General features: G+C 43.7%; 1 protein-coding gene across 1 annotated transcript in view; it reads right to left on the reverse strand.

Moving 5' to 3' along the window:
- LOC117382804 (myosin-9-like) overlaps positions 1-13,282 on the reverse strand; it is a 64,123-nt gene that overhangs the window by 4,302 nt on the left and 46,539 nt on the right. Inside the window, exons 31-38 of the mRNA XM_033980071.2 lie at positions 8,094-8,198; positions 6,798-6,950; positions 5,802-6,050; positions 3,438-3,650; positions 1,204-1,416; positions 716-877; positions 516-644; positions 361-449 (exon numbers count right to left, since the gene is read on the reverse strand). Coding sequence (XP_033835962.1) covers positions 361-449; positions 516-644; positions 716-877; positions 1,204-1,416; positions 3,438-3,650; positions 5,802-6,050; positions 6,798-6,950; positions 8,094-8,198 — 1,313 coding nt within the window. The remainder of the gene's footprint in view (positions 1-360; positions 450-515; positions 645-715; positions 878-1,203; positions 1,417-3,437; positions 3,651-5,801; positions 6,051-6,797; positions 6,951-8,093; positions 8,199-13,282) is intronic.

Consider the following 13,282-nt stretch of genomic DNA (forward strand, 5'->3'; position numbering starts at 1 on the left):
CTAACCGCCAACCTTCGGCTCAGAGGACAAGCACTGTACCAACTGAACTACTGCCACTACACAATCACAACACCGCCACAACACCACCACAACACCACCACAACACCACCACAACACCACCACTACACCACTACTACACCACTACTACACCATCACTACACCACCACTACACCACTACTACACCACTACTACACCACTACTACACCATCACTACACCATCACTACACCACTACTACACCACAGGAAGTGAAATATGTGAAGCAGGTAAACAAACTCTCCTGTCTGATAAAAGAATCGCTCATTCAAAGTTTAAGACTGAAAACAGAAAGAAGCAAACACAGTGACTCTTTTGGCTCGTACTTCTTTGCGTTGGTGCTGTTGATCTCCTCTTGCAGCTCGTCTCTTTCGCTCATGACCTGTCGTTTCAGTTTCTCTGCTGTAGCCAGGTCCTAGAGTAAATGCGTAACATTAGCGCCAAGAACAGCGGCAGACACATCCTTTTAGTGGTATCGTACCTCTTGGAAGTGCAATGCGTCTGCTTCCATAGTCTTGAGTTTCTTTTCGATCTCTTTGGCCGATGCGACTGCTTCGTCTCGGGCAAAACGCAGCTCATCCACTTCCCTCATGAGGTCTTTCATTTGTGCCTGTAAAGAGACTGTACTGTGAGGACATCTTATGGGTTTACGTTAACAAGTCATGTGTTGGATTACTCTACCTGCAGCTTCTTCAGTTGTTTCAGTGCCTCGTCTCTGGCCTTATTAGTAGCGTCAATCTGGTTTTCAAGATCTGCCAAATCCAACTCGAGTTTCTTTTTGGACGTAAGAGCTTGGCTGCGCTGGCGGCGCTCCTCCTCCAGCTCCACCTCCATCTCACGCACCTTGTCAGGTTTGAAAAGTATTTAAATATAAGTTTAAAAGTACTTAAATGTAGTTTTAAAAGTACTTAAATATAGTTTTAAAAGTAAGTACTTTTAAAACAATATTTAAGTACTTTAAAAACTATATTTAAGTACTTTTAAAACTGTACTGAAAAACCTTTTAAACTATATTTATGTAAATACATAGTTTTAAAAGTACTTGAATGTAGTTTTAAAAGTACTTAAATACTGCTTTAAAAGTAAGTACTTTTAAAAATATATTTAAGTAAATATAGTTTTAAAAGTGGTTAAATGTAAAGACATTCCCCCTGTGCCTTCAGTCATACCTGTTTGAGCAGTGTCCTCCTCTTCTCCTCTCCCTGCTCCTCTTTGTTCTGTATCTCTCTGTCGCACTGGGCCTTCATGGCCTGCATGTTCACCTCCAGACGCAGCTTGGCGTCCTCTGTGGCCTGCAGCTCGTCCTCCAGCTCCTCCAGCTGAGTCCTCATCTCCTCCAGCTGCTGCTCCATGGCCCGTTTAGAGCGCTCCAGCTCATGCACCTACAGGACCAAAGCCGTGTGTTCATGTCAGCCAGATATTTCAAATGTCCATGCAAATACATATGAGAGCAGTTTTAAATGTGTCAGGATCATAGACTGTATAAAGAAGTGACTGAGTGAGTGTGACGTCACCCACAGCATTGAGCTCCAAATGAAGCTCATCGAGGGTAGCAGTTATAGGAGCCAATCTGGAGCACAGTTCTATATTTGGAATTTCACCCGTGAGTATCATACCAACCAAAGAGCCAATTCAGAGCGAGGCTGTTGAAGGTAACATGCCTTTCCACACCGCTGGTTTAGCAGGAAGCGGGTGCTCACAACGCTATCAGTCAAACCTGTTGCTAACGCTAACAGGAGCGTCTTTGGGGAAAGAAGGCGCCTGATCTGTCTGTTATTAATGTCCGTATCTTGATTTACAGACACAATAGTGAAATGAAAACCCCAGGATCATGTAGAGCAGGTTAATACAAACATTTAAGAGTCTGACAGCAGCAGTTACAGAGAGAGGAGCCACGGTGAAGTGAATTGGAGCCTATGGAGCCAGAACCACGCTCCTGATCACTTTCTATTTGGAAACGCGGCAGCTAGCACATTAGCTACAGTGAGGCAAATAAGTATTTGAACACCCTGTGATTTTGCAAGTTTTCCCACTTAGAAATCATGGATGTATGATTTTTTTTAATAATTTATTTGTATGTTACTGCTGCAAATAAGTATTTGAACGCCTGAGAAAATCAATGTTAATATTTGGTATTGGGATTTTGGCCCACTCCTCCACACAGATCTTCTCTAGATCAGTCAGGTTACTGGGCTGTCACTGAGAAACAGAGAGTTTGAGCTCCCTCCAAAGATTTTCTATTCGGTTTAGGTCTGGAGACTGGCCACTCCAGAACCTTGATATGCTTCTTACGGAGCCACTCCTTGGTTATCCTGGTTGTGTGCTTCCGGTCATTGTCATGTTGGAAGACCCAGCCACGACCCTTATTTACTGCTCTAACTGAGGGAAGGAGGTTGTTCCCCAAAATCTCGCAATACATAGCCCCGGTCATCCTCTCCTTAATACAATGCAGTCGTCCTGTCCCATGTGCAGAAAAACACCCCCAAACCATGATGCTACCACCCCCATGCTTCACAGTAGGGATGGTGTTCTTTGGATGGTACTTGTGGTGGAAATGTAAGTATATTCATGTTGAGTCTTTAAAAGCATTTAATCTGTGTCTGTCTGCCAGACCCAGATCAGACATTAACATGTGTGAAGGCTCTGTCTCCATCCCACAGGAAACTCGCTGTTGTTCTACCTGTCTAAGTGTAACAGTTCATTATCATATGGGTGTCACTCTTCTTTGAAATGTATGCATCATTGTCATTCTGGTATAAAATAGTCAGAGCTCAGATGCTCAGGGTTGTTTAGACTGGGACTCATCATTGTTCTTCCTCCAAACACCGCAAGAATTAAGACCAAAAAGTTCTATTAATATATAGAGTCTACAGTCAAAAGAACACATTTGGTATGCGACACTCAACATACTAACCTAACACTCAATATAACTAACCTGTCAGTGCATAACCCGGTTCAATCCTGCTGGAAACCCACTGGTTCAGACAAACTCATTCTGCCCCCTGCCCCTCCCTTTGCAAATGGAGCTTTTTTTTTTTAACATTTTAACATGATGTATTTGACTGTATTTCACTGCAGCTACTTCCCCTACTGTTATATTTTATTTTGTATTTTGAATTGTTGTACAGTGACCTTGAGTGTCTTAAAAGGTGCCTCAAATATTAGTTATTTTTTATTATGATTATTATTAGTAGTAGTAGTAGTAGTAGTATTAGTAGTAGCAGTAGCAGTAGCAGTAGTAAAAAAAAAATTTGAGCTGCCATAAATAAACAGCAGAATGTGTGTCTATAGTGAATCATAGAAGTTGATATTTCAACTTTTTACAGCTCAGCTCTCACACAGAACAGAAAAATAAGTCACTATAGCGATAATCGTTTAGCAGTTTTGCAGTTTGTTTTCTTACGCTCTTGCCAACATCGTCCTTGGACGAGACCAGGTCCTCCATCTCTGCTTTCAGGGTCTTGTTGGCTCGGTCAAGCTCGTCCTTCAGGTCGCTCATGGTCTCCAGCTCACGGGCCAAAGTCAGAGCTCGGGTGTCCTTCTCCCGGGCCTCAGCCTCAGCCTTGTCCCGCTCTTCGGCATACTGGGAGGATATCTCCTTCTCCTCTGCTAGCATCTGGAACATTTGATTTAATGACGTTTAGATGTTACTTTGTTCAGTAGATTTATTTTTTATTTTCATTTCTACAGGGAGAGCCCAATGAGAGCGCCCTGTTCAAATACAGACAAATACAACAATACAAACAAAAACAAACAAACCAAACATCTGCACAGGTCCATTTAAAACATTAAAAACAGGAGCAGGTGTGATTATAAATGTTTATCTCCACATTATTAAAGTGCTGCAGTGGCTTTGTCCAGTTTGACATGTCCTTCAGATGGATTCCATTTTTGGGAAATAAAATAACCAAAAGCTTTTTCTTCCATTTCAGTTCTAGAGTGGCCAGTTTTTAGACAGAGACAATCATGACATCTTGGATTAAAAGTTCTTCACCTCTTCTCTTCCCCCTGTCCCCTCCTCTCTTTCCCTTTCCTCCTCTTCCTCTCCTCGACTCTCTCTGTCTCCTCCTCTCTCTTCCTCTCCTCTTTCTATCTGCTCCTCTCCCTCGTTCCTCCACTCTGTCTCCTTCGCTCTCTTCCTCTCCTCTTTCTCTCTGCTTCACTCCCTGTCTCCTCCTCCCCTGTCTCCTCCTCTCTCGCTCCTTCACTTCCTCTCACCTCCTCCCTCTGCCCTTCCCTTTCTCCTCTTCCTCCCTCTCTCCTTGCTCCTTCTCCCCTCTCCTCTCCCCCCCTCTCTCTCCCCTTCTCCTCTCTCTGTCTTCTAAAGGTTTAAAGTAGATACTTCAGTCTGACACTTTACCTGATCAAGTTTCCTCTGCTTCCTCTCTCTCGCCTCACCTCCCCTCTCCTCTCCTTCTCTCTCTGTCTTCTAACATTTTACCTGATCAAATTTCTTCTGCTTCCTCTCTCTCTCTCCCTTCTCTTCCCCTCTCCTCCTCCTCTCTCTGTCTTCTAAAAGTTTAAAGTAGATGCTTCAGTCTCACACTTTACTTGAACGAATTTCCTCTGCTTTCTCTCTCTCGCCTCACCTCCCCTCTTCTCTCCTTCTCTCTCTGTCTTCTAACATTTTACCTGATCAAATTTCTTCTGCTTCCTCTCTCTCTCCCTTCTCTTCCCCTCTCCTCCTCCTCTCTCTGTCTTCTAAAGGTTTAAAGTAGATGCTTCAGTCTCACACTTTACTTGAACAAATTTCTTCTGCTTCCTCTCTCTCTGCCTTCTCCTCCCCTCTCCTCTCATCCCCTCTCTCTTCCCTCTCCTCTTCTCCTCTCACTGTCTTCCACAGGTTTAAAGTAAATGCTTCAGTCTTTACCTGATCAAACTTCTTCTGCTTCCTCTCTCTCTCCCTTCTTCTCCCCTCTCCTCCCCTCTCGCTCTCCTCTCCTCTCTCTCCCCTTCTCCTCTCTCTGTCTTCTAAAGGTTTAAAGTGGATGCTTCAATCTGGCACTTTATCTAATCAAGTTTCTTCTGCTTCCTCTCCTCCCCTCTCCCTCTCCTTTTCTCTCTCTCTGCTCTCCGCCCCTCTCTGTCATCTCTCCTCTCTTCCCCTCTCTGTCCTCTCTCCTCTCCTCCCCTCTCTCTCCCATTTCCTCTACTCCCCTCTCTCTGTCTTCTAAAGGTTTAAAGTAGATGCTTCAGTTTGACACTTTGCCTGATCAAGTTTCTTCTGCTCTCTCTCTCTCCCCTTTCCTTCTCTCCCCTCTCCTCCCCTCTCCTCCCCTCTCCTCCCCTCCCCCCTCTCACACTTTACCTGATCAAATTTCTTCTGCTTCCGGCTTCCCCTCTCTCTCCTCTCCTCTCCACTCTCTCTTCTAAAGGTTTAAAATAGATGCTTCAGTCTTTATCTGATCAAATTTCTTCTGTCTCCTCTCTCTCCCGTCTCCTCTCTTCCTCTCTCTGTCTTCTAAAGGTTTAAAGTAGATGCTTCAGTCTGACACTTTACCTGATCAACTTTCTTCTGCTTCGTCTCTCTCCCCTCACCTCTCGTCTTTCTCCCTTCCTCTCCTCTCCTCTCCTCTCCTCCTCTCTGTCTTCCACTGGTTTAAAGTAGGTGCTTCAAACCTTACCTGATCAAAATTCTTCTGCTTCCTCTCTCTCCCCTCTTTTCTCCCCTCTTTTCTCCCCTGTCCTCCCCTCCCCTCTCCTCACGTCTCCTCTGCTCACCTCTCCTCCGCTTCCCTCCTCCTCTCTCTGTCTTCTAACATTTTACCTGATCAAATTTCTTCTGCTTCCTCTCCAGGTTGGACACAATCTGCCTCAGGTTGTCCAGGTCAACCATGTGGTCCTCGAGTTCTTGCTGAAGCCGGTTCTTTGTCTTCTCCAACTTGTCGTAGGCCGAGGTCTTCTCCTCCAACTGCAGCATCAGACTGTCCATGTCTCTCTGGAGTCTCTTGCGTCCCTCCTCTGCTCCCTCCACAGACAAGGCCTCCTGCTCCAGTTTCTTCTTCATATCTGCCAACTGACACAAGTGAGGTATGTGTTAAGGAAAAAGCAGGTCGATGCAGGTGAATGGGAAAAAATCTTCAATTTGGCGGTATCATTTTGAAACTTCTTCCGTCGTTTACTTTGATAAATGTAAAAATATATATATATAAATTATACGTTTTTCATCCTGTAATGTTTTCATATAAACATAAGGCATTTTATGTGGAAAAAGAGCCCAAATTTACCATCAAATTTAACATATTTGGGAATCTGACAAATAGATGGAGCCAGGTTTAAATTCATATTTTGATCTTAAAAATATTCAGAGATGTTTTTTGATCTTATTTAGTATTTCAGTAAACTAGATCTGACTGAAATTTTGCCTAAAAATTCTAATTTCACCAATATTTTTGGGAAATTTCACCAAATTTTTTGGAGGTAAAACTTAATAATAATAAAAAATCAGACTTGGAATTAAACATTTGAAAAAAATCCTTCTGTATATTTTGCCAAAATCATGTGAAGTCCAAGATTGTAAAGTTTGGTGTGCGTAGGTGCTACTTTAAGGCTGATCTTCATGTCCCTGTGGGGGAAAAGTTACAACTCAATGGAGGCAGATGGATTAAATTAAATATTAGAACATCTTTCTGGGTAGAGTGGACAGTTCTGTTGTTTCCTCATGAAAGCTCATTGCTAAGAGATCCAACTGACCAAAACATTTAAAAAGAGCTTTGCCTGTAGTTCCCCTGAGCGTCTGAGAGTGACACAGCTCGTGTCCTACCTGTGCCTGCAGAGTGGACACCTGCTTCTCCACATTCCTCTTGTTCTCCTCCTCCTCCTCCAGCATCTCCTTCAGACTGTTTTGCTCGTCCTCCATTTGCCTGAGTTTAGTTGACAGAGACAGCTTCTGGCGAGTCTCTTCTTGGAGCAGTTCCTAAGTTTAGACAAGATTGAGAGACAAAAACAAACAAAACAAAACAAAAAATCATAATTTTATCCAATCATGACATCGTATTTCACTGATAGATGTGATCATTTACCATTTACCTTTACCTGAGGCAACACTCACTGAAGGAAACACACTCTGAACGTTTCCTCAGTGCTTAAGTGTCTTAAGTGTCTTGCCTAAGGACACAATGACAGCATTCATCTGTGGGAGCTGGCCAACTGCCAACCTGTGGGTCAATTAATCTGAACCCTCAACTAATGATGTTTATGCCGAAATCAGGATTGAAACCACTATTGACCCTATTCCTGTTCATTTATATTGGAGGGGGGCCCATGTGAGGCTTCTGGCCCTGGGCCCCCACATTTCTGTCAACAGGCCTGGATGTAAATTTTTGTGTTTTTTTTTTACTGATATTGATGACATTGTGAGGAGTAAAATCGATACACACATTATGAGGACCTGCCTATTTATGAGGACAAATCAAGGTCCCCATGTGATGTATCCTTGAGTTAAACAGGTTAAAGTTATGGTTTAGGGTTAAGGGTTTAGGTTAATGTTAGGCAAGTAGGGTCTTTTTTGTTTTTCCTTGCAGAGAAGGGGGGTCTAAGGAAAGGGGGTGCTCTGGGACAGTTCTCCATTTACCCGTTTTCTACGAATGTTGGTTAATCTGTCTGTTTCACTGTTGGATTTTCTGTTGGTCAAATTAATTATCCTGATTTTTATGTCACGTTTCCACATTCAAGTCTCTCAAAGCACTTAACATCAACAAACCACAAACCACACTCACACACATTCATACACCAGTGTACACATTCATACACCTGGGGTGAGGTGGGTTAAGTGTCTTGCCCAAAAACACAACGACAGCATTCATCTGTAGGAGCTGGAATCGCACCGCCAACCTGTGGGTCAGTGGATGTGAAGACCGCTCTACCAATGGTGTTTATGTTGAAAGAGGATTCAAACCGCCACAATTTAGATCAGGATCTACCAACTGAGCTACTCTCACCCCCTGCTGTCTTGTGAAGCCCTAATCTATGGTGAAGATTAGGCTCAATCTAAGGGAAGTTAATGCAAGTACATGGAATGTTCCCAAAATACACAGAAACTGACACATCCAGCACAAACCTGAGCATCTGACAGCTGAGACTCCAGTGAAGACACGTCTTTGCTGTATTTGATGTTCTTGCCCTCTGCTTCAGACAGGAGCTTGTTTGTATTATCGAGTTCAAACTGAACAAAGAAAAGACACGGTTTATCATCAACTTAGATTTAAAAATGATGGAATATTTTGTTCCAGCTGTTTAAAGAGCCCATTTTAGGTTACTGTCAGATCCATTCTAATGTTTCCTCACAACTGGAGTTGTGTTTTGTTTCATTCACACATGTTTAACACACAAACAGCATATTTAGGCTGGGTTCTTCTCTCAAACAAAAAACACTCCGTTTCACCTTGTGATGTCATCATGTGGTAATACAGGAAGTTCTCCACTGTGTTTTTAAACTCCATACACATGTCACTAGCATCATGTGGATCATTTCAGCCCTGGAATAGCTTATCTTTACTGAACTAAAGGTAAAAGGAGCTGTTAAACCAGACCTATTGTGCTTGTGTCTCTGTGGTTCTCATCTCTGACCCCGTGGATCATTATGTTATAATTGACACATTTTAATCACAATATTCATCTAAAACAACTTAATAAAAGAAAGAAGTCTGCTAACTTCTCTGGTGCCCAGTGGGAGCTGACTTCACTGTAAACGTCATCGCAATAAAGCGCCACATGCTGTCAGCGCCCCCTATGGATAGCTGCACATTACACTAGAGCAGCACATTTTTTTCATTGTACCAAAATTACGATACGATGCTGCCAAATCCTACGAGTATCACTGATTAAGAAAATAAAACTGGAGAAGGAAGTGCGTACATTATAGTGGGTGCATACATCACAGTTGGCATGTACATCACAGTTGGCATGTACATCACAGTGGGAGTGTATATCACAGTGGGCAGGTATATCACAGTTGGCATGTACGTCACCGTGGGCATGTACGTCACAGTGGGCATGTACGTCACCGTGGGCATGTACGTCACAGTGGGCATGTATATCACAGTTGGCATGTACGTCACCGTGGGCATGTACGTCACTGTGGGTTAAACGGGGGTAGATCGACAAAATAGAGTCTTGAAAATAAGAGATTAAAGATTACTCAAACATGAATCACTCCAACTACTACAAATACGACTAGAACATGGTTAAAGAACAGTTTGCAGAATAGGTCTGATTTAAAATAAAGGCAAGTGTCATGATCCGCACTGTCCACTCCTGGTTTTCCTCCTGTCCTGCTCTTTCCCTCCCTCACCTGCCAGATCTGGGCTGGGCTCCTGGCTCCTGTGCACACCTGCAGCCCATCAGTGCAATCAACTCACCTGCTGCGCATAAAGGGAGCTGGGAGAAGAGACTCAGCGCGGGATCATTGTTGTGTTCACTTCATCCCTGTCATGTCTCTGCGTTCCTGTCTGTTCCTGCGTTCCGTGTTCCGACCCTGGATGTCTCCTGCCTGCTCTGCCCTACGCCCGTCTGGTCTGCCTGTCTTCCTGTCGTCCCTTCATGTCCTCGGTCCTTGTGTTTCCTGTGTTCCTGCTCACCTGCTCACCTGCTCACCTCCGGATCACCCACTGGCTGTACATTGTCCTATTCTTACAATAAATCCTGTAAATATTCCCAGAGTCTGCATCCTTTGGTCCGCTACACTCACCTGTTACGACATCAAGGCAAGGCAAGTTTATTTGTATAGCACAATTCGTACACAAAGTAATTCAAAGTGCTTTACAGAATAAGAAGGACATTAAAATCATACAAATAAAAACATAAATAATCATAAATAATCATCATAAAATTAACATTAAAACAGAAGAGTGCCGAATAAAACCCTTTCAGTCATATGCACAGCTGAACAGAACGGTTTTGAGCCTGGATTTAAACATTGTCAAAGTAGAGGTCTGTCTCACATCTTCAGGAAGACTGTTCCAGGTTTTACCTGCATAAAACCGAAACGCCAATTCCCCATGTTTAGTCCTGACTCTGGACACCAGCAGGAGGCCGGTCCCTGAAGTCCTCAGTGTGTGAGATGGTTCATATGGCACTAACATGTCGGAGATGTACTTTGGACCTAGGCCATGGAGAGACTTATACACAAGCAGAGCTGCTTTAAAGTCTATTCTTTGAGCTACAGGAAGCCACTGCAGAGACCTGAGTACAGGACTTATGTGCTCGTACTTCCTGGTTCTAGTCAGGACCCGAGCAGCAGCATTCTGGATGTACTGCAGTTGTCTTAACGCACGTTTGGAGAGGCCAGTGAGCAGGCCATTACAGTAGTCTAACTTACTGAAGACAAATGCATGGACAAGTCTCTCCAAGTCAGGCTTTGACAGTATATCTTTGATTTTTGCAATGTTTTTTAAGTGGTAAAATGCTGCAGATGTTATTGATTTGATGTGGCTGTTTAAGTTCAAGTCTGAGTCCATTATTACCCCTAGATTTCTAGCCTGATTTGAAGGTTTTAGAGAAAGAGACTGGAGGTGACTGCTAACACTTTCTTTATGTTTCTGCGGGCCAAAGATGATAACTTCAGTCTTGTCTGAGTTTAGCTGGAGAAAGTTGTTTTGCATCCACACACTGATCTGTTGGATGGAGTGGCAGAGTGAATCCAGTGGTCCATATTCTCCTGCTGCAAGTGAGACATAGATCTGACTGTCATCTGCATAGTTGTGGTAAGACACATTGTTGCTGCGTATTAACTGGCCTAACGGCAGCATGTAGGGATTGAACAGCAGGGGTCCCAGGATGGACCCCTGGGGCACCCCACAGGACAGGGACACCTTATCCGAGACAGACTTTCCAATTTCAACAAAGTACTCCCTGTTTTCTAGACAGGACTTGAACCACTTTAGTGCCATACCAGAGATTCCCACCTAGTCCTCTAGTCTCTGTAAGAGGATCCCATGATCCACAGTGTCAAAGGCAGCACTCAGATCTAACAGGATCAAGACTGAGACTTTGCCTGCATCAGTGTTCAGGCGGATGTCATTTGTCACCTTGATAAGAGAAATCTCAGTGCTGTGGTGGGGTCTAAAACCAGACAGGAAGACATCAAAGGAGTTGTTCATTTGGAGAAAATTAATAAGCCGTTGGTAAACAACTTTTTCAAGGACTCTGCCTAGAAACGGCAGATTAGAGATTGGTCGGTAATTGTTCAACAATGTGGCATCAAGACTGCTCTTCTTTAGGAGAGGCTTGATAACCGCAGTTTTCAAAGTGCTTGGGAATGTTCCAGATTGAAGTGACATATTAACTATGTGAGTGAGTGGTGACAGCAAACTGTTGAGCACAGACTTTAGAAATTTAGTGGGTAACACATCGAGGCAGCATGTAGATGAACTCTGACAAAACTGTCCAAGAGATTGTCACCAGTCTGTTACAGGTGCAAAGTGAGTCAGCCCTAAGTGTCTAGGTGGGTGCTGGGTTGTTATTTGTGTTGTGGAATTGATGGCATTTTTAATGCCCTGAACCTTGTCATTAAAGAATACTGCAAACTCATTGCACTTAGATGTGGAAATTAGTTCTAATGGCAGCGGAGCTGGAGGGTTTGTTAATCTTCTTACTGTTGCAAACAGGACACGAGAGTTGTTACTACAACTTCCAATAATGTCAGAAAAATACCTTTGCCTTGTTCTACATAAAGTGTGGTTGTACATATACATCTTTTCTCTGTAAATCTCATAATGAACCTGGAGCTTTGACTTGCGCCATTCCCGCTCGGCCCTCCGGCACTCCCTTTTCTGTGCCTTGACCAAGTCATCATTCCTCCATGGCACTTTCTGCTTATCTTTAACCATTTTAACCTTCATCAGGGCAATGGTGTCCAGAACATTTAAAACACTCAAAGTCACAGAGTTCAACGAATCATCAACATCAGATCATGAGGCATTTTCAAAGAGTATCATTTCCATGAACAGTGCACCTGTTCAGAGTGTGTTGTGGGTGGGCTCGCTGACATGCTGAGTCAGACCAAAGGTTTCAAGGACAGAACTGAGCTCTTTAGTGTTTCTGTCAAACACATTATCCACATGTACATTAAAATCACCTGTAACGACTACACCATCAAAGTCCATGCATACGACTGAAAACATCTCAGTAAAATCATCAATAAAACTCAGACAGTGCTGGGGGGGTTTGTATATGACTAAGAAGAGTATGGAGGGGGATTGCTTTAGCTCCATTTTAAATGAAACATACTCAAAAGATGAAAACACCCCAAATGATAATCTGTGAGTAACTAAATTATCTCTATTATCTTTTTTTGTTTACTCGTGTTTCAGATTCAAATTTGAAGTTGGGTGGAGTTGATTCGACTAGAATTGCATTACCTGCGTTTTGTCGTGCCATGTTTCGGTTAAAAACATAAAATCAAGATTAAAAGAAGAAATAAAATCATTAATTAAAAAAGACTTGTTACATAAAGATCTAACATTGAGCACAGCAAGTTTCAGATTAGTTTCAGTAGGGCTGGATGTTATCTTCTTACAAGGAATGTGAACTAGATGTCTCTGATTGGACAGTCTAACTGTCCTTCTGTTAATCAGTCTACATGGTGTAACTGTAGATATAGCTCCATCACAAGGCCTCAGCACGATATTATTTTTATCATGACTGTATGTCCTGAGACAGCAGAGGCCCCGTGTGTCCTAGCTCTTGGTGATAACAGCTCTGGGGGAAGGCAGGGAAGGGCAAGCTGGGCGAAGTTTAGGTGAGCGACCAGGTGAGGGCCAAGGAGGTGGGTACGGGATGGGTAGTATAGTTGATGCCAGAACTCTTGATTGCATTACATTAGGTGTGAGGGGAGCCATCTTAATTCCTGATCTGATGAGACTTTCTAGATGATTGGGAAGGGCCATAGGTGAAGCTGGGGAGGAAAAAGAGAGTGAGGAGTCCCTAGAGGGAGTAGATGTAGCAAAGGGGACCCAGGGCTGGTCTGTGGGCAGGGGAGGTGATGGGGGTGCTGCTGCGACTGAAACCTCTGTTGGGGCTGTCACAGACAGGTTCAAGGCCTGTGACGAGGGCCCTGAGGGAAGTGAAGCTGGAGATGAATCCTTCACTTGGGAGAGTGGTGATGCTGCTGACTTGTTCTCTGGGGGAGGTGGTGGTGCTGCTAAATCCCTTGCTGGGGGAGATGGTTGTGGTGCTGGTGGTGACTCCTTCGCTGGGGGAGTTGGTGGTTGTAGCTGTGGTGCTGACACATTGGCTCGGTCTCTGGCT

The sequence above is a fragment of the Periophthalmus magnuspinnatus genome, chromosome 1, assembly GCF_009829125.3.
Source record: "Periophthalmus magnuspinnatus isolate fPerMag1 chromosome 1, fPerMag1.2.pri, whole genome shotgun sequence".
Taxonomy (NCBI): Eukaryota; Metazoa; Chordata; class Actinopteri; order Gobiiformes; family Gobiidae; genus Periophthalmus; species Periophthalmus magnuspinnatus.